We start from the raw sequence: 26646 nt of genomic DNA, 5'->3' as shown, positions 1-26646 counted from the left end.
TGGTGACTTTAAAAAAAAAAATTGTTTGCAGTGAAAGAAAGGAAATTGCCCCCCCAGTGTCAGGTTAAATTGCTTTTCCAAGTTGCTTTCCATTTGCAAGATGTATTCTAAGTTTAGCTTTGTAAAGTAATGTGTTAATATTGTATCTGAAAATCAAAAACAGGTATGAAGTATTTCAGTGCTTTGAACAGTTGCTACTGGCAAGTTGATTTTAATTGAGTAGGTGATGAGAATATAAAATCCAAACTGATACATCCCCTGTAAAGCTAGGATTATAATTAACATTATTGTGCATTTCCCACACACACCCGGGACATAGTGCTGTAGTCAGACCAAAAAAAAAATTTTTGGTAATAATCTCAGCTAAGGCTACTGGCTGATAGTACAGATGTTGCCCACTTCAAGTACGAGAGTCTGAGACTTGATGGCAGCTTGTCTATTAATGTGGAACGACCTGATAGAGCTACTTCTGCTATTACCAATAAAATCTACATACTTAATCTCCTTGAAAGCCTTTTATTGGGCTTTTCCCCTCCTCCTGGCCTCTAGATCCCTTAATTAAGTAGTGTGGGGAAACAGTCTCATTCTCTGGGTGGTCATTTCAGACATGTTTTCTAATAGTCTGCTAAAAGGAGAGGGAAAAAGTTTTGTTGACTTGTGTCTTGTCCTGAATGTGGTGATAGAAGACCGCTGTAGCTGTTGTGATAGCCTTGCCGAATTGCAGTGTCTGAGACTAAAGAAAAGAGGAAACGAATGATATATCCATATATAAATGTGCATGAAGTTGCAACACTCCCAAGTCATGTTTTCCTTTCAGAGATCCAAGTTAAGCTGAAGTTAACTGTGTACTTGCTGGTTTAACTTGTTACAAAGACTCCCTTTAATTATCAAAACTTGGGGCACAAAAGCCCTCTTCTGTTTGAGTAATGTGATGGTGCTTTCAATCCGTTTCCCCTTTCACAGCTAGCTACTGTTGGCAAAAGTCTGTGTATTGGGTGGAGAGTTGCTTGAATTTCTGTAATATGATCATGCAGGAATTTCAGTTCTGTTCAGTTTAAAAAAAAAAAAAAAGAGTTGAAAAGGGGGAATAAATTGACAGTTCTGATTGCCATATGTCTTATGGCTAGTGGATCGGTAACTCTTATTTGTATAGTTTTCAGGATGAGCTCACAGATTTACTTCCTACAGCATTTGTTCTATTTTGGTGCTATGTGGGTTTTTCTAAGCATCCCAAGAGAAAATGTATGCAACGATGTGCCTGACATTTTGTGCATTTTTTTTTAATGTAAAAAGGAATTGCCAGCTTTGCTAAGTTCTCCCCCAACCCCCTCCCTCCTCCCCATAGTAGCTTTTAGAGAAGCACATACTGGCAAATGTAGTCAAAATTATAATAGTTTTAAATACATTAGTCATCCTGTTCTTTTATAAAGTGGTGTGTTTGGGTTTTTTAACTAGGTTTTTTTAAGTATTAGGTGTTCAGTAGTACCTTTCAGTAGTCAGACCCAATCCTTCTCTCATTCACCCCAGTGCAAATTAAGAGGGATAAAACCATTGAAGTCAGTGAATTATGCTGGTTTACAGGTAGAGACTGGAACTAGACCTTAAAAGAGGTTTTTGGCCCTACACTTCTCATCCTCTGGATAGGAAAACAAAGAGTCTGATTCACCACTGTATTACTCCAGTTTTATGCTGGTGACTCCACTGAAATCAATCAAACTGGCATAAAGCAGTGGTGAATCAGACCCAGACGCTGGAGTTGGTAATTTGCTGCGAAGAATGTAAAATATGGTGGACCCCTTTCTGCAACTACTACAAATCAATCTTAGGTGGAGATATTCACATGTGGAGAGCCCATTTATTTTCATAACTAGACGGATATATATATATATATATAGTTTATATTTCTGGTTCATGGACAATGGGTATTGTGTGGGTATATCCTATATATAAGAAATGAAGTTAATGAATAGAAATGCTACACATTTATATGTGCCCCAAAATTAAAAAAAAATAATAAAGAAATGTAAAAGATCCCTACGGTAAAGTTTGTTATCCGGGAGAGCTTGACTTCAAAATCGGAGCTTTCTGTAGCAGTCAAATATTTGGCATATTGAAGGGAAAATTTTAAACTTCTTACATGCACTGATCTGAATGCACCAACTGAAATTTACAGAGTGTTAATTTTTGGTTGACTTTACCTCTCCTGGGCTTTGCATTGCCCTTGAGTTCATCACTGGTAAGAATGCTGAGGTTTCTTTGGAGGGAAGAGAAGTTTAATGCATTAAAAATGTACTTGGAGTATTTGATTTAGTAAATTTGATGTGCATTCTGTAGAACTTTAATTCTTGTTTATTATTTAATTAAAAATGTCTTCAGATACACAGTTTTCTTCTAAAAGGGCTAGTTTTAGTGTAATGTAAATGCTAGAAAAAGCTTCAACGTCTGTGTTTTCCTCAGATTAACATTAATTGCCATTCACATGTTTGTCTTAACACTTGAGCTACACCCTTGTTTATAGTTTACCCACAATTATTTTGTTTTTAAGGTGTATTTCCTTCAATACATTAGGTAGGATTATAAACATATTCTTTGGAATCATGAGAGTACTATTTTACTGCATTGTGGGCCTGATCCTGAAATACTTACTCAAGAAAAACTTCCAGTGAAGTCTTTGGAAATTTTTCCTGAATTAAGGAGTTTAGGATCAGGTCCACAGAATATCTTACACCTTTGCACTAAAGGATCAAGAGTGGCTAAGTCTAAAGAGAGATTCTTACCTCTTGACTCGCATGCATAATTCCCATTGATATCAGCGGGTGGTAGGTATATGTATAAAAGCGAACCAAGCCCTTAATATTTCCTAACTTGGAAAGCCTTCTGAAATGATCAGACAACATATTTTTCTTTGTTGCTTTTAATAGTTTGATATTCAATGTTCCAATAAATGGGTATATACCACTGTTTACTTTTTCATGAAGCATGTTGGGTTACCAGGTCATGGAACATTACTCTCGATTTACTTCTCTTTGGACAAGAATTGTCACGTACTTTCAGACAGTTCATTTCATGTCACTTTGCCATGGAAGTTCTAGCTGAGATAGTTTGACAAAAGAGCAGTATTTTTAAATTATGGCAGGCTGAGTTTTTGCTAACTATGGAATTATCTAGAAAGGTTACACCATGGCTGTCCCATGACCTGGTTTCTGCTAGTTTCTACCTTACACAATTAAACTAAACAGCATTTCAGCTATATGTCTAAACTGTCCTAAAGCCTTGGATATTTGCAAGGCATTAAGACAATTTAGGGAGTCTGTTTTGTCTTTATTACGCAACAAAATGGCATTGTATTATCACCAGGGGACAACCATGATGTTTCAGATGCAGTTGGAGTTATAGTGTTAGTTGTGTCATACAGTTTCCCAAAAGTAAAGATATTACAAAAGGCAGAGGGGTTCTGGTTCTGGTTCTCATGCTAGATACGTATTTTGGGCCCATCTGAAGACAAAGATTGAAATGAAAATTCTGTGGTCCAACCAAAGACTCTTTTGACCCTTTAAAAAACAAAATAAAAAATGTTTTCTGCCATTTTGGCTGTGTCACTCCTAAATGAGTCCAGTTTCTCCTGGTGAAGGAACACGAGGGGTTTAAATGTACAAAGATGGTTTAAACACTGGGATTTATTTTTGTGCAGAAGTCCCCTCTGAAAATGCATGCTAACAGGTTAGTCATGATTGAGGTTGTTCTCATGCCTGATTTCAGTCCTAATAATGGTTGAGCCAACAAAACCCTAGTTTTGACCTTGACTGTGCTTCAAGGTTAGGACAATAATCTGCACTATGCTTTAGTGGCTTCTCTTAATTTGTCCCCCCTTTTTTCCCCCTTTCTTCAGCTCAGGTACCTGACAATGATGAGCAGTTTGTGCCAGACTATCAGGCTGAAAGTTGTAAGTATAGTATGATTCATCGCTTTCTTAAAATATATAGTTTGTCTCAATTTCTAGTATTCACGGTCATGTGACAGTCATATGGTCGTTCTGTTTGCCTCTCAGTGACATCAGCACTAAGAATAGATGAAACAAGTAGGGCTCTGAACTGCAGCCAGTAAAGGTTGTTTTTGCTGAAGGTATAACGTTTAGGAGGTGGTCCCATTTTTCCGTTTGTCACTGAAGCAGAGAAATTCTCTCTCATTGAGCTCAGTAAGATAGCAGAGCTTTCTGTGCCTCTTGAATAGAGGGAGAAGGATGGTAAGCGCTGTATAGATCCAAGTAGTGTAAAACATTAGCAGCTAGTCCCTCTCATAAAAATTACTTGAGTCTCTCTGTGGGTTTTCTAAACAGCCCTCTTGTTTTGTATTTACCAAATACAGCCAGTGTCTGTAAACATAGTCTATTAAGTTATATTACTATATACAGCATGGCTCCATGAACCATATGTTGTATTCCTATCTCAAGCGAAATTTCCTTTGGGGTTAGTAGGAGTTTTACCTGAGTTAGAACAACAGGAATTAGCTCTATGTTGTGTTAATCCACCTGCTTTTTTGAGCCTTTTTGTGTGTGAATCAGATGGACATTCTGTCTGGTTTGCCACTTATCTTGTTCATGCCAGAAACTTTTTATTTATTTTTAACTCATGCACCACCAACTCTTCCCTTGCTGCAGTTCCCAGTGATCTACTTTTCTACTTCCCTTTTTGAAATCCCTTCCACTAGTGCTGCTCTGAGGTTTGAGTGGCAGAGGATACATGAAGGCAGTGGCATGAGAGACCTTGCCTGATGAGGCCAATACTGTCATGCATCCTCCCTCCGCTCCCAATATACACATGCACTCCCCCATAGCAGGTCTGGTCTCCATCAAAGATCACTTCTAGACACTTGTCTGCTTATGGCAGTAGAGTAAATGGCTGCTTTTCCACTGAGCTAAATAACTTCTCCTATTGATCCTACTAGAGAAAATTGCTGCAATCAGCTAAACCGAATACCTGTTAAAACTAGCATTCATATATCATAAAAACAGTAAAAAATGAAGGCATGAACAATTTTGTAATAGAGATCTCAAACAAATTAGAATTTAAAAAACAATAAAGCTAACGTAGTTTCAAAGTTGCTTAACTTCCCTGCACATCTTGAGATTGATCAAGATACTTACATACTTTTCCTTTATCATAGTTTCCATCGCGTGCACATAACCTACATATTTGACAAAACAAGATTTCTTTTCCTAGGCCGATTTTATTCCAACACTGCAATTGCTTTTATTTTTGTAATAAGTTGCCTCAAATAATTCCTGGCACTAATTCCTAAAGACACACACATGAATATGAATAAGTCACTTTGAAATTACTTTTTGTATGAAGTTTTTCCCCTCTCTTCATATAGCAAATTTGTCTAGTATAATACCCATGCAAAATTTGTCTATAAATTTCATCCTACATACACTGTTGTGTCCAAATAAAATGTGCATGGCACAGATCTCTTGTATAAGAGTGCAAAGTTCTGCCAGGGCTTGTATTAACCCACAATTATTGTTCCAAAATAAGTCAATGATTCCTGTAGAATAATTTCTGAACTGTGAATGAAAAACCTCATCAAAGTTTGTCACTGCTTCTGGTGATAAAGAAATTCACCTGACATGGATACTTCATTAATGCTGTTGTATTTCAGAGTTCTTTAGCTACAGCTTACACAGTATTATCAAAGGAGCATTTATTTCCTCATTTCAGTTGTTTTCTATTGTCTTAAGTAAAGGTCAGGCGAGCTTCCTGGAGAGTACTCTAGCAAAGGTTACACAGTTTCAAACATAGACTTGGATATAATGTACATAGCTATGAGCTCTTCAGAACAGAAATGGGGAACAGCATAAGCAAAGTCAGAAGAAAAGTACCAATGTGAAACATCACGCCCCCACAATTTTAACTACTTCCTCTCGGTTCAGAACTTTCCTTTACAATGTATTATAATTTATTCTGTTGTTTATAGCTCTATAATGAATCCCCCAGCATGGCAGGAGCACAGAAGTTTCATTGTGTACGAGAGGTAGTCTCAGCTGTAGGTTCTGTGCCAGGTATATAGTTGAGCTAAGAGGGGAGGTGAAGGACAGAGATGTGGCCAGTGGAATGGAAGTCCTGGCCACTTTGCCCTCCCAGAGGCAGCTGCCCCATGCTTGTCTGGATTTTATAGGCCTACTTTCAGTGAGGTTCCTTGAACAAAACCTGTTTAGTTGGGCTTTGTACCAAAGGGTGTGTGAGAGAGAAAGAACTTCATTCAGGGTGCTTACATAACATATTAAAAAAAAAAAAAAAAAAAGACCAAGGTTCTGCCATGCAGAATTATAATCTACAAATAGTAGAAGGGAGAACAAATCAGGTGCAAGAAGTAGTGACGTTTTCTTTCTAGCTTTTTCCACTCAAAGATAGCCCTCAGATATGGTGTAAATTTGTGGTGTTAACCCAGTCATGAAGAAAACTCTTGCTAATTAAATAGCAGCCGTAAGCAAGATGGAGAAACTACTGAGAGCCACACACCAAGACTGTTGCAATGATGGCAAAACTTTTCTAGTGCCGAAAACATCAGTGTTGGCAATGATGGAAGAGCTAATGTAGAAGAGATGTTGCCAGTTGCTGGTGCTTTTAAGGACCATGTCTTTTGACCAGTACTAAGCAGGGTTGGATGACATGGCACTTAAAATACACTGGGTGCCTGCATCCCTCTGTTCGTTAGAGATACCGCTGCTGAAACTACACTGGTATTTATGACAGTAGGAAACTTTATTAGAAATATCCTGCTGTAGATACACAACCCACCTTGCCTGAATAAGTGCACATGCCTCGGCAAAGCACATTAGAATGTCACTATCTATTCACTAAAAACAGGGTGAAACAGGCAAATGTCATTAAAAAAGTTAGTTCAAAATTTGTACTTTGCTGCTATGTTTATAGCTAAGCTTGAGTGTCCTGCTTTGTTGCTTCATGCAACAACAGAGAAATTCCTAGCTGATATTTTGTAGGAACTTCTGCTTATTCTATATTTGAGGAACAGCGGCTTGATTTAAGGTAAGTGTATGAGAAGTAGCATATATCAAAAGTATAAAAAATACTCCAAAAATGGGAAAAATTCCCCCCTGGGTTCTGTAAATGTTGCCTATATTTTTGACTAATGCTCTCCTCAAAGTTCAAGAAACTTATTTTGATGTTGACCTCCAATATGTAATTACATGCCAGGAAAAATCGGTCTGTGTTATCTCTCTGGGATAAGATTTCCTTTTGTTTAAAGTCCATTGACACCTACTGATGGTGGGGGCTAGATCCTGCATCCCTTTTAATTAATGGTAAAGATCTCAGAGATGTGAGGCTGAGGGAGAGTGGACCCAAGACTTGCCATTGTAGGAGCTAAAATTGTATTTAATGATGAGTTTGGCTGAAGCTTGTTTAGTTTAAGTGGAGATTTTAAAACTTTACTCTACCTCCTCCCATTGTTTGATGGTATCTATGAAAGACACAGGAGGAGGTAGGCAGGCTTTGATAAAATTATCAGAGAGCTAAAGGATGTAGCTGGCAGTGAAAACTCATACTGTCAGCAACAGACTGATTTGTAAAGTAACCTGGTACATTTGTTTATAAACAGGGATTACCCGTGCACCAAACTAGGAAGTCTGGTCCCTTAATGGCATAATCATGTGTTTGGCATTTTGTTTCATAATTTTTATTCACATTGTTGCTTTTTGGTGTTTCTCCATCCCTTAAAATGTAGATTCATGATAAACTTTTCTTTTGTCTATTACTGAATTTTCTTCTAATGAGAATTTGTGCTGTGCTTTACCAGGTGGACCAGGCTCTCTCTTTATTTTGTTTTTGATTATGTATTTTTTTCCTTGACTATTCAGTGCTTTCACTTAATACTGCCAAGGGATAAATGTTAATATTAGACCTCAGCTGTTGACAGTAAATCGGTAAGGCTGGCTATAAAATTCTCTCTACTCAGTGTCCGATTAAACTTTAAGATAAGAAAAATACTCTTTAGTAATGATTTTGCATGTGATCTTTCAAGACCTTTTTTTCCTCAGGTTTAGCAGAGAAGTTCTTTCATTGCAGATGCCAGGATCTTTAAATTATTCAGGGACTATGCTTTTTAGATTCTCCAGCTTGCCGTCTTTAAAAGCCTGTTAAGAGAGATCTTTTACATAGGCTTCAGGTAGCTGTGTTCTTCTATCATTTTAAGTAAAGGCATAGTGTATTCTATCTCCTATGTAAGTAGGAAAAGTATTAAAATATTTGCATCCATGTAATACACAAAATCATGGTTAGGTTTTTTTCTGCACCATGAAATGAGAACTATTTTTTCTTCTTGTTCTTTTGGTGAATTAAATATTAAAAGCAAATTACACAAACTACAATTTATACAACTGTAACACTTTCCTATCTACCCTCGCATATCTTCTGAGCGCAGTTCCTGGATGTTTAATTATCATTTCATTCTCGGCTATTTGATGCGAAAGATATTTTTAAATCAGAATTGGAAATATCACTATAGTGTAAGTTCCAATGTTAGACCCGATCCAGCTCCCATCAAAGTCACTAAGAGCTTTGTATGGAGCAACTATATACTATGTTAATTTTTGTCTGTATTTATGATGCTGTGTAGTTTATTGATGTGTAAGTTTGCATCCTCAAGAAAGTCATTAGTGGCCTGAAAAAAAAATAAATCCAATTTTTTAAATTCATCATTATGTCCCCTGATTTTAAGTGGTGATTCATTGCCTAGGCAGCTGGTAACTACTTATTACTAGAACAAGATGTCCTAGAAAGTGCAGTTGCTAGTGTTTTGGTTTTTCAAGATGCAGTGACTAGATGGCTAACACCAGTACACAATTTTCCTGTGATAAATCAATCTTGCTAGAAATGCCTTTTCTTTTAATATAGTTCTGCAGGCACAGCATTGGAACATTTTGACAAATACCCTAGATGGTGGGGCTTTAAGAGATTTTCAGTCTTGGCCCAGATTTCTCAGATAACTCTTACTAATAGTGCTTTCTGCAGCAATTTTGCTTTGTTTTTTGGTGCTTTGCTATAAACTACTTCCTCTATTGGGTCAGATTGTTTTTGTCAAAACACTGATGGAATTTATTTGTTTAACTTGAACATAACTCCGTGGGATATTTTTAGGTGATCAGAACAAGGCTCAGGGAAACAGGACTCCATGGTTCTATTCCTGCCTCAGACAAGTTGCTTAACTGCTGTTACCTCAGTTTGAAGTGGATACAAAAATGCATGAATCCTTCACAAAGAGGTGGGACGGCTCCCTTAATCATCTCTTAATTTGGTTTCAGATCCGTGGATAAAAGGCTTTACATAGTACAAAGCATTTGTTACTATTATTATTATTTATTTACTTTATTTCTATTACAGGGTCAGGTTAACAGTTATTGGCTGGCCCTTACCTCCTGCCTCCCCACATGTCCTCACCTCTTTCAGTCTCTCCCTCAGGATGACTTTCTTCCAGAACTTTACATTTTAGCTGCTGTGTTTGTGTGTGTGTGTTTTTTTCATTATTATTTAAAATAAATTTAGTTGTGAATGATGCCTTTTAGAGAACTCTGTGGGCTCATATGTGGTTCAGCCCTGGGCATTAGCCTGTGCTCAGCAAGGTTTTCTCCTTCCTCTAGGGGATTTTTGGGGCTATTCAAACCTACCCCAGCTCAGCCTGCTCTCGCTTTTGCTAACTTTAATTCTTGGAAAAGTTTTACCAAGAGTCCTTTCTGAGTCCATAATGCTTTTCATCTATGGTCCTAATAATATCTTGAAAGTTTATGGATTTGTTTTGATTTTAGTAAGGAGATTTTGTTTTCTCTCCTCATTATATTTTTATACTATATTTCTAGTTCTGAAGCCTTGTAATGTTTTCTTGCAGTGATACTGATAATAAATTAGGTTAGTACAATTGAGGCAATAGTCCTGTGAAACAGGTAGCTAGCTCTTATCCAGAGATGGACTTAACTGCAGTCAAATCCCTAAAGTCTGAGCTGTTGCTTTTGAAATGGCCTTGGTGCGGTGAAGAGAACATTTACTGCTGAGTAAAGTTGTCTTTCACCATCCCAGCGGAGACTGCAGTCCTATTATGTTGATGTGCTTTGACTGTGTAGTACTTGGCAGTGAGGCCCAGATGTGAAGTGACCTGATAGTCCAGCGAGCTAGGGACTGTAGCACAATCCAAGTAAATGGACAGCATTGCTGTGTTGTCTTGGCTCCCTCTAGACCCCTCCAGACACTTGTCTGTCCCTTTCAGGCCAGTCCAACCCAGTTTTTCTTCCTCAAAGCCCCATTCTCATTCATGGTATTAGTGCAGATTAATGGCTTAAGTTGCAGGAGGAGGTTATGAGCTAATGAATAAACTTCAGTCATCCCATCCTGTGATAAAGCTGTCTCCTAGGTCAAAGATGAAGCATATAACCTTTCCCCTTCTAAATGGTAATTTCTCAAGGCCATCAAATAACTTCCTGAAGGCCGTTTACATGAAAACAAAATTTAAGCATACTTTATTCAAAATGGGGAATTTCAGTTTTGCAAAAAACTGCCATTCCCTCTCTCTGAGGAAGTTCCATCTAGAATTCTATGGATCTTCCAGTGTGGGAAATACACAAGCCATCTCCACAGTGCAACTTCTAGGCCTCTGCCAAAGTCCTTCTGACAGTTACAATTATTTTGATGTCCAGAAGGACAGTCATTTGTGTATAGGATCAAACGTATGAAGTACCTGCTATGATCTTGTTTGTGTTAATGAATGTAAATAGACAAGTGGTTGATTTGTTTTCCTGTCTTTTTCACAAACAAAGCAAAAAGGCAAATTGAAGGGACTCTGTCAACCTATTTTGACACAAACATTTATGCTCCTTAAAGTTAACTCCTTCCCATACAGTCTCATTGGAGAACATATTTAGTACTGCAGAAGGGGTTCAAACTAAACCCCTAAATGTGAGCGTCATTAACCTTTTGGGGTATCTGAAACCAGATCCAATTTTGGAACTGGGGCCCACCTCTAGTACTTTGTTTGTTTCCATGGATAAAATAGATATACACCTCTACCTCGATATAACGCTGTCCTCGGGAGCCAAAAAATCTTACCGCGTTATAGGTGAAACCGTGTTATACTGAACTTGCTTTGATCCACCGGAGTGCGCAGCTCCCCCCCCCTCAGAGCACTGCGTTACTGCGTTATATCCGAATTCATGTTATATCTGGTCGCGTTATATCAGGGTAGAGGTGTATATTTAAAATGTATTTCATTTGTTCTTCCTTCTGTTTGCTGCATCGTCCACTTAAGGCAAATGTCACAGTCTCCAGCAGTCAAATGTGAGTTTTTCACAGGGAAGTGGAGGAGGGAAAGGGAAGAGGAAAGAATGACTATCCTAGATACATTAAGAATTGACAGCTTGGAGAGGCTGTGATGCACAGTGCATCCACGTCCTCTTAGGGCAACCCTTAAAGCCACTGAAATACACACAATATCCCTGATTTCAAGGTTCCATGTCCCTTCATTTAGGATTTCTTTGCTTCACATTATTGGGAAGTAGTCTTACTGGACTGATAAATCAAATGGCACTCGTATATAACAAATGAACATATATTATGAAGGAAGTATAATTAAGTGGTGGTCAATCTCATCAGTCCTGAATACTTGTTTACTAACAGTCTAAAGCTGTAGAAATAAAATTTGTCTTAAAACTTGTGGACAAAATACTGGAGTCTATTTAAAGGTATAGACTCTGAACTTGTAGTTTATATTTGGTGAATGGAAGCTTTGCCTGAGAAAGAATTAGGTCAATTTTTCCTAGCCCATCTCATGCTTTGTGTCTTTTGCACATCACCTCTTACCATTATCTGCTGTTAGAGTGACCTTGAGTGAAGGTGAAGACGAGTAAATTAGAGCAGGGTAGAACATTTTCATTCTTGTGTATCAACCAGTTATCTATGCTTAAGGCTATCCATGTTAGAAATGAGTGAACCATTAGCAACTTTATTTCTGGTCATACTCCTTTTTGCTGGTTTTGAACTTATTCAGGAAATGTAGTTACCGGTAAGTTAATGTGGTGAAATATTTTGAGAATAATAGCATTTACTGCCAAGTCATGGAGTCACTGAACAGGCAGGCTGCTTACTGGCTGGGTTTGTCTTCTTTGATTTTAACTTTAAGCATTGTGTGTCATGATCAAGGATACTGGAAATGTGCATGTACAAGAAACTTGCCAATTCTGCAAATTTTAGGGTCTTCATGCAAGTGTTACTGCTTTTGTACAGACTAACTTTTGGCTTAAAAAGAAAATGTTTCTGACTTTTATCCCACTGTAAAGAAAATCTTCAGGATGGAAATTGATGTGATGTTTTCTTATTAATCCAGCCTTGAAGAACATTTCATCCAGCCAAACCACTAGCAGAAGCTAAGGTGTTAACTACCTCAGTAAGTTTCACAGCTGAAACTGTTTGGGATTGTTGGATGTATGCAGTACATACCTAATGTGTTTGTGTGCATTGTGAGTTTGCATGCAAAGGTTTAACATGCAGCTTAAGGAGCAACTGCATTCAGGCACATTTTGAAATATAAGTGTAAATTCAGACCTGAATCTCATTTACACTAAGGTCACTTTACACTATCCTGGCCTTGTAAAGGAGTCTTAAGTGACCTCTGTTAAATAAGAATTAGGCCTCTATTATTGTATGTAGCCGCAAGTCTATTGACTTCAATGGGATCTCATTGCTCAGCACCTCTGAACATCAGGGCACTTATTAAAATTTCTAATTTTAGGTATCTCTGAAAATGTTCATAATGGCTTCTTTCTTTAACTGCTTATAAAATTACAGTAATAATCAGCTGGCGATAAGTTCTCCTGAGTCACTGCAGAGACCTATGTCTTGTCCAGTGGGGACTCAATAGATTGTTTTTGCAATGGCTAGAATTTTACAGTCCATCAGAACAGACTTGAATATAGAATGGACTACAGACTTAGATTTGAGTTTCAGTCTTCCTTTTTACTATCTGGTGTTGTTTAAGCTGAGTTATTGCCTAAATGGTATTTTTGCTAATGTGTTATTTATAATGGGTCTATAATGTTTGCACATTTTCCCAAGTAAGGTCTCTAAATAGGTCTCCCATTGATTTAAGGCTGAGACTGATTTCAGGGGAAAATCTACTTAACAACTTCCTAGTCTCCTGGAAGAGTACACAGGCTTCAGATGTGCAGCAATGCTATTATGGAGCAGTGCAAGGATTAATGACGACTTGATACATATGTTATGGTTCTGTACCATAGTGCTGTTTTTTTGTTTTTTTTCGAAGGAAGTAAACTGTCATATAATCAATCCTAATACCTTATATAAAACTTCCCACTAGGGGCCCCAATTTCTTGTAGGTGGGCTCAGCAACCCTCCAGGATGTCAATAAAATGGTAGGCTAATCTAGCCACCAAAAGCCCGACACCGCCTTGTATGCACAGCTCACACAAGGTTAGTCACTCTGATATGTCTTCATTGCATAATTAGCTCAACTCTCCCCTCCATTCACATAGAAAAACCGAGGTGCTTTAAGCCCAGGTTAGACTACCTGTCTGGGGGTTGGAGGTGGGGGTTAGAGCCTGAGCTCAACTTTATCTCGGGCTGGAACTCACACACCTTGCAGTGAAGATGTAGGCAAAATCATTCATCTGAATAGCCCTTCCCACAGTTCCCCTGCAGTTGATCCAAATGACTGTTACTCATCACAAAAAACCAAGGGATATGTCCCAGTTACCTATGGGTGAGTGGAGACACCGTTATGTGAATATAGCTGTGCAGAAGGGAATGCTTATATCTGGGCTAGGCTAACCTTGGTGCCAGTTTCTGGATTAACTGTGCAGGGAAGACATACCCCTGAGTTCCTAGTTATGCAAAGGCAGCACACCTGCTACTTGCATCCTTTTGTGGACTGTATCTTACTTATCTGGTCAGCTCTGCTAGCCAGTGCAAAAGGGAGGGGCACTGTGTATTGTTGGAGTACAAAGAGAGCAGCCACTTTCTTCCTGGGCTTTCCCTGGGTGTACCTGATCCTTAGAGAGTAATAGTTAAACACTCGAAGTCAGCAAAGAAAATTTATACTGCTGTGTTGCATTCAGGCCTCAGTGATTTGGCAAATTTTGAAAAAAAGATGCATGCCAAGTTCAGAGATTCTTGTTCTCTTTCTTGGAAATACAGTATATGATTGAGCAAGGTTAACAGGGTTAGAATCTGACTAATTACTTCTATGTTTGCTTATGAACTTGACGTGAATTTTGTGTGTAGGGTTGCCAGCTTTTTAATTTCTAAAAACTGGACACTACAGCAGGAGCGCTAGAACCTTCCCCTTTACCCCGAGGCCCCGTCCATGCTCTGTCTCTTCTCTCTAAGGCCCCGTCCCTGTCACTTGTTGGTCTTCTCCCTCCCCCATCCTCGTTCAATACTGTCTACCTCCCTCCCCTCTATTAGCTGGGCTCCCTTTGCTCCAGGAGCCTGCCTGGCCACGAGATGCAGGTAGGAGGCAGCCCCAGCTGAGATGGGGCTGGCATGGGTTGATGAGCCAGCTCCTCCTCTCTTGGCCCCCCCAACCTGTGGTAACTGGACTTTTGGTGTCTGATCAGTACATATGACTGGACACTGTACAGGTCCCCTTTCCATCAAACTTTCCGGTTGAAAACTGGACACCTGGCAACCATATGCGTGCTGTTTGTGGAATTTAGAATTAAGCTATAGCGTGTTTTGTTGACACATATTTTATTTTCTCTCACTATTAAAAAGATATGGTCAATTTAAAAATAATACTTTGAAATTGTTCTTACTCTTTTTATTTTTAATACTTCTCTGCAACTGAGAGAGGCTAAAATAAGACTGTTTTCAGTTCGTTTACTTTGTGTATGGGACAGCAAGTTGTGTAGTCAATGTTATTATTTATAGATTTCTCTGTGGCATTTCCCTTCATAGTATCTGAGCACTTGGCAGATATGAATGTGTTTATCCTCACAACATCATTGTGAGGTATGGAAATATTGTTATTTCGATTTTATAGGTGAGGGAACTAACATACAGTGATTAAGGTTTCTCAAGTTGGGCTACCAAAACAGAGGTACCCAAAATCAGAGGCCATCTTTTGAAAATGTAGGCCCAAGTGATATGCTCAGGTTCACACAAAAACCAGGAACGTTCTTACCCACAAGGTCATTATATGGATTTGTCACTAAGCTACTGGGAAGGGAGAAAACATTAAAAAAAAAAACCCTAGAAAAATGTGAGTGGAAGCTCCCCAGAACTGGCAGTCCTGTGTAGGTCCTGCTGTATGTCCTGCTAACTACTGTTTGTTCTTTTTCTTTTGAGGGTGGTGAGGGAGGGAAATTGACAAAATTTTAAGTTGACAGTTTCTTTTTAAAATAATATTGTATAGGTTTTGCATTTAAGTGATCTATTCATTAAATGATGTGCTAAAAAGAAAAATGTAGGCAAAGTTCTGGTTAGTTCAGGGGTTCAGGTGAAAGTCTCAACCAAGTTTCCCAAAGTTTCCTTCAGACACAGTTGTCCTAGAAAAAAATAACAAGTTATCAAGTTTGCCCCTAAAGCTCTTCTGGAAGAATTCTATAGCACCAAATACAGAAATGATAAACCTACTTACTGAAAACTGCAGCAGGGATATTATCTATTTACTCATGTGAAACAGGCAAGCCTATCTTCTCCCTCTTTATGCATGGATTTATGCTGGAGATAGGCTTCTAGATGCCTACAGTGAGGCAGTACTAGGCATTCTCAGAGACAGAAACATAGGTGCCTAGGTAACTCTTACCCTGAAAACTTAGGCAGCAGGTGGGTTTAGGGGCTACAGGGTTCGGCAGGAATTTTGTAGACCTGAATGGAGCAAACCTGGCCAAATGTCTTTTTGGAGTGGGGCCAGAGAGCTCTCAACCATGCTTGTAGCTGTTTCCATTGTTTCACACTGACTCAACAGACATTCTAGGCTTCCAGGTGATAATTCTGGACTCTTTATTGTATAGATCTACTTATGGCTCCCATCATCATAATATCTGAGTGCTTACTACATTGTCTAGCTTAGTGTGAATGGCTGGCTACCTATCTTGTCGTCAGCAGAGTACACAGGCCCTGATTTAGTGCCCAAAGCCTCTCCTCCCTGGGATTTGGCTTTATTGATAACTCACAAATAGGAACACAAGAGCTTAAACTTTCTCCTCAAGCTTTGCTGTTTTGAAGGTTTTCCTTCAGGACATTCTTTTTCTTTCCTAAATCCCAAAGAGAAACTCCCATTCGCTGTCTGGGCTCATTTAACCCGCTTACTAGCATGACTGTCAGGGATAATTACGCTAAATTTTAATGTTTGATTTTTGCACCTGGGTCTAATGTAATGCAGAAGAAGAGTCTTTTGCATTTCTATACAGTCTTGGGGCTGCCATCCTAGTACCATTGAATTAATCACTGTAAAGAATAATTCCATTATCTGTTAAATTCCATAGGTCTTCAAAGTAATTTATGTAGAACCTAATTGGTTTCATCCCAGTTAAATTAGGACTTTTCCATAAGGGGATCCATCAGTGGAGCTTCTGTTTATCCAAAGGCCTGAATTTGGCGCTAATTGCTTCATACTTTATCCCTTCCTTCCCATCAGTAGTCTGAAAAATTCTAGCGCTCTGGCATTTAGCAACAAGTTAACTTGCTCCAAAGATGTTTGCTTTGGAGTAATTATTGTACTGAATTCAGGGCATCTGCCACTAGTACCAGCGCTCTCCCCTCCATCGCTTGTAATTGCGAGTCTCATAAACTCAGACAGGTAAATGTCTCGAATGAAACATGAAGGGGGAACATAAATCAGTGTAAAATACTGCCTGTGACAGCATTTCTGCGAGATTGCTGCGTTCAGAGACTAGCAAACTGTGTCAACAGCTGTAAAGCATACCGAATAAAATATCTCATTGCATTTCTGGACTAGATGTTAAAACCTTATGGGGGTGGGAGGATCGGGGCATGTGAACAAACTGAAACCACATGCCAAATTAATAATTTCTAATTTTTAAAGTGTTGACAGAATCTTCCCTAAATAATGTGGATTTTCAGTCTATTCGTAGCTAAAACAATTTAGACCAAATGACTAATGGTGTCCTAACAAGGTGTTTACTGGCAGGCCATTGGAGAGTTTGCTTTGTAACTGCGTAGTCTTTGTTGTTTTAGAAACAGGTTAACTTTCATTGGCATTTAATGAAAGCTCCGCCCCACCCCACCCCACTCAACCCCAGCCTTCCCCTCTGGGCAAGCTTACTTAGTTTTGATATTCAGAAAATATTTGCAACTTTGATTGTCTACTGGCGGAGTGGGTTTTTTGAACAAGAAGCTATGTGGCTAATAATATCTGGATTGATCTCAGTTGTGCCTTCAGTAGAATTACATCATCAGAACATTGCAGGTGTACTCTTCTGATTCTGAATGTAGCATTGTGTACCATAGTGACTGCATTGTCATGCAAATAAGGGCTTGTCTACACCTGAGAGGTTACAACTCGTCTATTAATGTTTCAGTTTAAAAAAAAAATCCATTAAGCAATGCTAAAATAAATTCTAGTGTGGACAAAATTATTCTGGTGTAACTGTGCTTTATACAGTATAGCTTATGCCAGAAACTGATATAACTGCATCCACAGGAGGAGGGTTTTGCTGGTTTAACGATAAGAGTATAGATAAGCCAGCAAAACTTTCCAGGTGTCCCCTTCACATCCATGCTTTAGAAGCAACACATTAACTAATGAATCAGTTATATTATTGCCATGAATAGATAAATGCAGAAAAGATCCTATTTGCTAAAAGGATTCAGGATAGCTGCTTTCAGCAGCCTGATAGGCAGAGAAATTGGTGAATAAGAACTTGTCTACACAGGGACCAGCACTACTATAGCAGCAGCATAATTATATGATTATAGCAATGTCAATTTAACTCCCCATGTAGAGACTCTCTCTACTCTGGAATAAAATTGACTTTATTCCAGTATAACAGGTCTGCTTTAATTGTACTGGAATAAAGTCAGTTTTATTCCGGAATAGTGTGTTCATATGGGGAGTTCCACCAGCATCACTATAGCAATTTAATTATACTGCCGTTATAGCTGAGCCGGTCAATTTCCTCATGTAGACAAGTCATAGTATATAGTAGTGTAGACAAGCCATAGTATACTCCATAGCTCTATGGAAGGTAATGTGACATTTCTTTTCAGTACGTAAAGTGGTGATGAGCCATAACATTCAACAAAGGATCCAGCACAACTGTGATGCCCAGCTCCACTGAACCTCACTCCATTCTTTAACCACTGCACAGCAAACCTCTTTTTAGTCTTGGGCCTGCGTTACTCAAAGGCTATTTGTTCAAATGCTGAAACACAGAATAACTGTGGTGGAAATTTAGAACTATAATGTCCTAGAGGTGAAAGGTCAATGTAATTAATTAGCTAATTTAAATAAGTGCTTACTGATACCTTTCTTAGTCAATTTCCTGTTTCTTCACAATTCTTTTTTTTAAATGTCACCCTTGCAGCTAGAGAAAATGATTCGAATGTGGCAATGTTTGATAATGTAAACTCCTTCGGTAATACATATTTTAGTGATGGCGATAGGCATTCAGTATTTTCATAGGTATCAGAACTGGAGGAAATTACCTTTCTATTTTTTCTCCTATCCCAAGTCTTTCAGTGGAACAGAAATAGACTTTCACTTACAGTGCAATTTTATCTTGATCTGCTACTCTGTTATAAATCTAGGACAGATTTATAGTCAACATTTTTTCTCCTGTCATACCTTGTCATGATGAGAGCAATTAGGGTAGAGATGGAAGAGAGACGCCCATGTATTCTGACATTTTTTTTTTGTCCAAAGAGGACTTTAATGACTGCTTTAGTCTGCTTCATGCTGTGTTATGTAGCATTTATACAATGCAGTGTTTAAAACGTTTTTGCATATTCCACTGAACCATGAATCAATGTGCATTACACTACGTGTTATAGGCAGGGAGACAGAATAGTCATGTGCTTTGTCATATAGACTGAATTTTTAAATGTTACTAAAGTGCATTTGTGATTTGCATAGAGGTGACAGCTCACTTCAAAGCTGGTTATTTTCCTTTTGTTTGATGAGGTTCTCTAATAGCTCCATCTTGCCCACATATTCCCTTATTGCCAGTTGGCTCTGAAATCTGGTGCTTGGGCTCATCATACAGAATTAGCTTCCAAAAATGACGTTCCATGCTGTTTCTATCCACTGGACTGGTGAGGGATGGAGGGATTGGATTTGAAACCGAAGCAAAACTGAATCAGATGGGATAATATCTAATATGCCAAGCAATTCCCAGTTCTTGAAGGTCCCATTTCTGGGACAGATCATTGAGAAGGCAGTAGTAGATCAACTCCAATGACATTGGATATCCTCAGGTTCCCTTCCAGTTAATCTTAAAACTGGATCACTCCATAGAAATAGAGCTAATCGTGGTGGCCAGTAACCACCCTAGGGGAATGGACGGAGGCCATATGTCCCGAGTGCTGTTGCTTTACTTTTTATAGTGGGTTTTGATGCTGCTGTTTATGAGGCTTTGTAGATACAGCCACAGGGTGGAAAGAATTATCTTATGGAGTTCTACGACTTTATTTAAGAACCATCAACAGAGCAGCTTTAGAAAACTCCTTTCTTAAACTGTGGAGTTCCACACGGCTCAGTCCTTCATTTCTTCTGTTCAATTTTTATATGAAGCGGCTGGGATAGCTCATGAGATTATGCTGATGTAACTCATCAGTATATTAGATAGCCAGTCAGTGAGTGTGTTCTTCTGTTATCTGGTAGAGATTGGGACCTAAATGAAGTCCGGTTGACTGGAGCTCAGACGAGATCAGATAGAGATGATTCTGGTAGGCAGGCACTTTGAGAACCTGGTGACATATATATTTAGCTTATCTGCTCAACCGTTTTCAGAGCAATTCACAATCTTGGGACCTGGCTCATCTCTGTCTCTTCCTCTGCTTTCCCCAGTTGTATCAGTTGTCAAAAACACCTTTTTTCATCTTTGTCTTTCCAAGAGATTACACCCACTCCTCTCAGATGAAGATCTTGCTTCTGTCATCTACACCTTTTAGCCTAGACTAACTGTAAACCCTTTCAGCTAGTGCAGAGTGGGATAAGAGCATAGCCCAAGTAGGATCTGCTGTCTGCACTGTATCCCCCTCAGCTACTGGGCCACTGTCTATAAAAAATCTAGGTGGCCTAAACCAGGGGTCTCAAACATGCGGCCCACAAGCTCCTCACGGCCTCCCCGCCCTCCCTCAGTGTTTACCTAGAGCGGCTCTGGCCCGACACACACCAGGGGCAGGGCAGGCTCCCTGCCTGCCTGCCCTGCCCGTGCGCCACTCTGGCCAGCGGAAAGAACCTGGGGAAGGAAAGGCACAGGGGTGTGTGTTGCTGTTGCTTCAGGCACCGCTCCCAGCAGCTCCCATTGGCTGTGGTTTCCCATTCCTGGCCAATGGGAACTGCTGGGGGCAGTGCCTGAAGCAACAGCAACACCCCCTCTGCACCTCTTCTCCCCCACGTACCAGCCGCTTCCTGGAGTGGCAGGGGGGCAGGGCAGGCAGCCTGTTCCCTGAACCCCTCCTGCACCCCAACCCTGAGCCCTGAGCCCCCTGCCACACCCCGACCCTCTGCCGTATGCTGCGCCCCGACCCTCTGCCCTGAGCCCCCTGCCGCACCCCACACCCCTCCTGCACCTCAACCCCTTCCCTGAGCCATCTACCGCACCCTGCACTCAACCCCCTGCCCTGAGCCCCTGCCACACCCCACATCCCTCCTGCACTCCTTGGGAGCAGGGAGGGGGAAGAATTGGAGTGGGGATTTCGGGGAAGGGGTTGGAATGGGGGCAGAGAAGGAGTGGGAAGAGTGGGGCAGGGGAGGCGCCTCATGGAAGGGATGGAGTGGGGGCGGGGCCAAGGGCGGAGGTGGAAGGTGTCAGTAATGCCGCCCTCGGGCCAATAGACTAGTCCTCATGTGGCCCTTGTGGTCATTTGAGTTTGAGACTCCTGTGCTAGACCAAAGTTGTCCCAAAAGATCTCTATCTCTGACTTGCCATGTGACCTTGCCCCGCTTACTGTTCTGAGGTTGAAGCTCATATCTTCACTGATACTAAAGGAACATTTATAAAGATTAACATTCCTAACTAGAATGCTGTCCAATGAGTTTTCAGTTTTGTGTTGTGTTGTACTTGATACAGGACTATGAATACTGAATTTACCAGTTGTGCATTTAAACAGTAAGTAGCTGTTGGAGCATCATGTGTTAGAGTCCTCATGAGAACCCAACGTTTTGTTTGTTTTTAGTGTCTGCCAGTGAGAGCCATTGTAGAACATCTTATCAGCTGAGAAGTAACCAACATTTTGCCTTTTTTTGAATGGACCATTATGTAACTAGTATACTTAAATCTTTTGGGCTCAAAAAAGTCTACCTGTTGTGACAGAATTAGTCCCTTCTTAGGATCATCAGGTGAGTGCTACCCCCTCTTGTTCCCCATATAGGAGGTGAGGGAAATCACAAAAATCACAAAGTAGGGTCCCTGCCCTTCAATGTATTTCAGTTTGCATTTTGATACCAGTTTAGAAATGTTATCGCCTGTTTTGTCACAGGCATAATTCACATTTTTCTTCGGGCACTGTAAACAAGAGAAATGGTTTAATGGCTCCATAAAAGCCACTCTGTGCTGATAGCTGAGATTAGAACCTTTAGTAATGGATTCTTATGTGTTGGGGGAGGGGAAGGGTTTGGCAGAGGTAAATGTACTGGAAAAGAATCTTTGAGGCTCTGATGTATCTGAAGTGCTTGCTGCTTTTCTGTGTGTGTATGGGAAGATGAATTTAAATAGTCTGTGACACTGTTGGCTTTATCAGTACACAGGCCTTCCCTTTTGCTTCTGGCATTTGACTGACGACTAACTGAGGTCATCTCAATCAGTTTATCACCTGGAATTGAAGTGACTTAACTTAAAGTGAATGGGTTTTCACCTTCTCACTGGTGTGAAAAACCCCGTGTCACGTATTTATACATGTATTTCATTGGTCCTAAAAGTGAATGAGATCACATACAAAATCTTACTGAAGGTATATTTACACTGGAGCTGGAAAGCATAATTTCTAGCTCAAAGAGACATACCCGTGCTGGCTCTGATAGAGCTAACGTGAAAAAGAGAAGTGTAGCTGCAATGATGCTAGCAACGGGACAGGCGGATTGGCCCAAGAACATATCTGGGGCCTCAGATAGGATCATACTTGGAACAGTTAGCTTCTCCTGCTGCTCGCACTGCCGCAGTTACACTTCTACATTTAGTGCGTGAGCTCGATCAGAGGTAGTATGGATGTGTTTCCTGGAGCTAGAAATTACACCGTCAAGCTCCAAGTGTAGACATACACTTAGAGATGATTGTATGACATAAAGGTGAGAAGCAACCCAAAAATGAGTTCAGTAGATATGTCCAGAACATGACTCATTGTGACTATCTCTTTCTGGTGATGCACAAAATCCTCTACCCTATACATACGGGTATAGCATTACTAAATGACTGGAAGTTCTCTAAAGCATGCGAGTTTGCAGGTGTCAGTGTTTTGATCCTGACACCATTTTACACCAGCTAATACATGCATGTCTCCATACATATGCTGATAATAAAGAGATAACCTTTGGTCTATAGAGTGAAAGTGAACACTTAGAAATTAAGCTGAAAGTGAAGACCACTACACTTAACCTGCTTTCTGTGGTTTTTTTCAACACACAACTTTTCTGAAAGGCGTACTTATTTTGTCCTTGGGATCGCAGCAGGTGTCTCAGCTCTGCAAACTAAAAATTAGCTTTGCGTTCAAAAGTGAAAGACTTGCAGCCAGTTTCATGAGGCATTTTCCCAGTTCTTCCTCATCTCAAGTATTCAACTTGCGATTGACTTGAATCAGTGGTTTCACGTAGTATAGAAGTAATTAAGAGCTTGTCTATATGGACAGTTAGTGGACAGTAAACTAGATTCTAAATCTACAGCGCAGTAGCCTGCCATGCACTACTGGCCACATGGACCTTGCTACTGCACAGTACAGAACCTTTCGTGCATGGTAGCAGGGTCCACACTCCAGCTTAACGTGCACTGTCTGCGTAGCCACCACTTGCTACCTGACACAGCTCCTTCCTAGGGCTTTCCCAAGAAAAAATAACCTATTGGCCCAAATGAGTTACAGTTTGACCATATGCAGAGAAACTTACTGCCCTATTTATCTCAGGCAGCAGGGTACTAAAGATACTAACATGTAAGTCTTAGTCAGGTCAAGGTGATTTCTAATCACGTACAGACGTTTTAATCAAATTGCTCTCCACTGGGTTGTAACATGAAGACTTCACCCAGAACAAGCCCTATTGACTTGAACCGCAAGTCTACATGAGTAAGATATTTGGGATCAAAGTGTTGAGTGGTAACAGTAGTCAAAGGAAGACAGCACTTCAGACCTAGTGGCAACGGCCTGTAGTGTATATGTGTGCGTATTTATATATGCATGCCATTTATGAGTTTATAGCACAGTGGAGTTGTTTGCTTTATTACCTTTTATACACACACACACACACAAAAAACACTTTTTAACATACACACACTCCACCCCAATGATACATTATAGAACGCAAATATAAAGAGAATACAAATTAGCACATTACATATAAAAAATGTGTATCATTTTATAAGGCACTCCAGACTTACACAGTGATCCATTTACTGCTAAATGCAATGAGCCCCAGATCATGCTTGCCTTATGTAAGCAGTCATGGTAACTTCAAAGGGACCACCACTACTAACATGAGCAGTGCATTGAGCAGGATTAATCTTATTCTCACAGCTAGACCAATTGATCACAAAGAATCCCAACAACTCATCTAAGTAAAGTTTGTAGGATTGGACCCTTCTTTTTTAAAAGGGGCATTTTTATTTTTTTGGTTTGGAAGTGGCCATCTACGAGTTGTTAAGTATTTGGGGTGAAATCCTGGCCCTATTGAAGTCACTGGCAAAATTTCCCGTTATTTCAACAGGGTCAGGATTTCTGGATTTCACCTGGTGTGTTTGGGGGAGGAAAGGCCTTGGTTGTTTTAAATACCATTCTTTTTTAACTTGAATGTATGGGTAGCTTGCTCTTTTCCAGTAAGAATACAGATATAAAAACAAGCAACCTCACTTTCCCCAAAAGTATTTGATGGTTTAAAAAAAACTTAAATTCAGTTTAGCAAAACAACAAATAATATTAAAAAATAATTACAAGAAAATGTTGCAACCTACAATGAACTGTAGTGAATGTGTGTGTGTATGTGTGTGTTGGGGGGGTGGGAATGTCAATGAAGATAAATAGGTATTGGCATTTTGAATACTTAAAATTTGTCTGTTGGGGTAACAGTCCTCATCAGCCAGCCTCAAGGTGTGATTTGAAAGGTCAAGTAGCCATCAAAGAAAAAATGTAGCAAGTATATTCTCAGGCTCTCTTGTCCTCTCCTTCCCCTAAAAGTGCCCATTTAAGGAGTGGTGGATAGAGTTTTGCATGACAAGGGGTGTGCCTGAGGGGAACTTTAAATTTTACGGCTATGTTATCTGTCCTGGCCATAGTTAAGATATGGATCTAATATAAAAATTCACTTTGGACTGAACTGTTTTCCCTAATCGAAATGAAGGAATTAACCTGTTTCATTTGATACACTTCACCCTAGCTCATAACTTGGAAGAAGGTGGGGAAAACTTTAATTAAAACTGTAGCACACATGTCTTCTAGCTCTCTGCCCTGGACCTAGCTAGGACTGTACAGTAAACAAAATAAAATGTACCTCTCAGCCGAGGCAGCAGGCTGGAGCCATGTTCAGTGAAAGTAATTTAATTAGTGTTGATCATGACTCCAGATGATGGTGATTTGATAAGGAATAATTTAGTACTTAACAGCCTTTTACATGCACCAACTCCATGTGGGAAGGTAAAGCAAATTGCACAAAATGAATGTGCTGCTTTCACTTGTGCCTGTGCCAGTGAGCTGGAAAACTGCCTGTTAGCAGACGTTCAGGCTCTCAGCACTGTGATGAAATACCCAACCGGTTCTGCATGCAGGGCTGCGATGTGGGAGTCTCTGTACTCCCGTTATTTAAAAATAAATAAGGGAAGTCATTTTTCATAACAGATTAACTCTGAGGAAGCAGTAAAGTCAAAAAGAGAAAATAGAGCAGCATGTGGCCTTTATGTGAATGTGCAACTGTTGGCTTTTAAAATAAAAAACCTGTTGCATTCATAGGTTAACTCGCAATAGATTCAAATCAGAACAATTCACAGACTTAAGGTCATAGTCAGAGATACTGGGCATGTCAGAGGTGGAACACAGTCTCCGTGGCCAGGACACACAGGGTATGTCTACATTGTAATTAGACACCTGTGGCTCGTCCGCGCCAGCTAGGGTGACCAGATGTTAAGGGGAAAATATCAAGACCACTGTGGGGGGGGAGGGGGCGGGAGGGGTGTTTTTTTTGTTTGTTTTTTGTTTTTTTGTTTTTGCATTCACCCATCCGGGAGTTCGGTGGCAATTTGGCAGAGAGCTCTTCAGTCACGGACGGTCTTCGGCAGTATTTCAGCGGTGGGTAATAAACCTTGCTACCAAAGACAGAAGCACCCGCCGCAGAAATACTGCTGAAGACGGTTGGTGACTGAAGGACTCTCCGCCGAATTGCCGCCAAAGACCAGGAAACAAAAGATTGGGACAAATGGCATGCCGACTGTACTCTGGTTGGGACGCAGGACAAACTCCTCAAAATCGTGACAGTCCCGATTTTATCGGGACGTCTGGTAACTCTAGTGACAGCTGACTCAGGCTTGCAGAATAGATGTTTGGGCAAACTGGGCTACTGCCTGAGCTCTGGGTCCCTCCCAGCTTGTAGGGTCCTAGAGCCTGGGCTCCAGCAAAAGCCCGAACATCTATACCACAGTTACAATGCCCCACAATCCAAGTCCCATGAGCCAGAGTCAGCTGGCATGGGTTAGCCATGGGTTTTAATTGCAGTATAATTTGCACCCTGTCCTTAACTTGGGTTAGCTAACATGGGTTAAAATAGTGGTAAAGACATAACAACTCAGCTTTTAACTTGGGTTAGCAGCTAGAGTTATATAGGGAAGCCTGGGATTGAACTCAAGCTACTAACTTGAGTTAAAAGCCAAGTTGCTGTGTCTTCCCTGCTATTTTAACCTGAATTAGCTAACATGGGCTAGCTAATCTGAGTTTCGAACACCCTTTTTTGTGGTGGAGACATACATGGAGTCTGAACCTACATGCTGACTCCTGTTGGGTGACTAGGTGGGTATAGGAGTTAGCACACAGATGAAGACCTGATCCTGCTGTCACATGGGTGTGAATTCAGATGTAATTCTATTGAAGTGAATGGAATTATACCAATTTCTTCCTGTGTAAGTAACTGAGAGAACAGTCAAGCCTTAAGTGAGGAGAAAGTTTTATTTAAAGCAATATTGAGTTTCTTCTTATTATTTTTTTCATTTAAGACAGATTTGCCCAAACTCTGTGATAGAGTGAGGAGAACTGGCAACTA

At 40.1% G+C, this 26646-nt stretch overlaps 1 protein-coding gene across 5 annotated transcripts in view; it reads left to right on the top strand.

Annotated features, from left to right (window-relative positions):
- ETV1 (ETS variant transcription factor 1) overlaps nucleotides 1-26646 on the top strand; it is a 75952-nt gene that overhangs the window by 9353 nt on the left and 39953 nt on the right. For all 5 annotated transcript variants that reach the window (XM_032784094.2, XM_032784090.2, XM_032784092.2 and 2 more), the window contains one exon: nucleotides 3890-3943. In XM_032784094.2, coding sequence (XP_032639985.1) covers nucleotides 3890-3943 — 54 coding nt within the window. The remainder of the gene's footprint in view (nucleotides 1-3889; nucleotides 3944-26646) is intronic.

This window comes from Chelonoidis abingdonii, chromosome 2 (genome assembly GCF_003597395.2).
Source record: "Chelonoidis abingdonii isolate Lonesome George chromosome 2, CheloAbing_2.0, whole genome shotgun sequence".
NCBI lineage: Eukaryota > Metazoa > Chordata > Testudines > Testudinidae > Chelonoidis > Chelonoidis abingdonii.
Note: the sequence above shows the minus strand (reverse complement) of the source record. Positions and strands in the feature narration are given on the sequence as shown.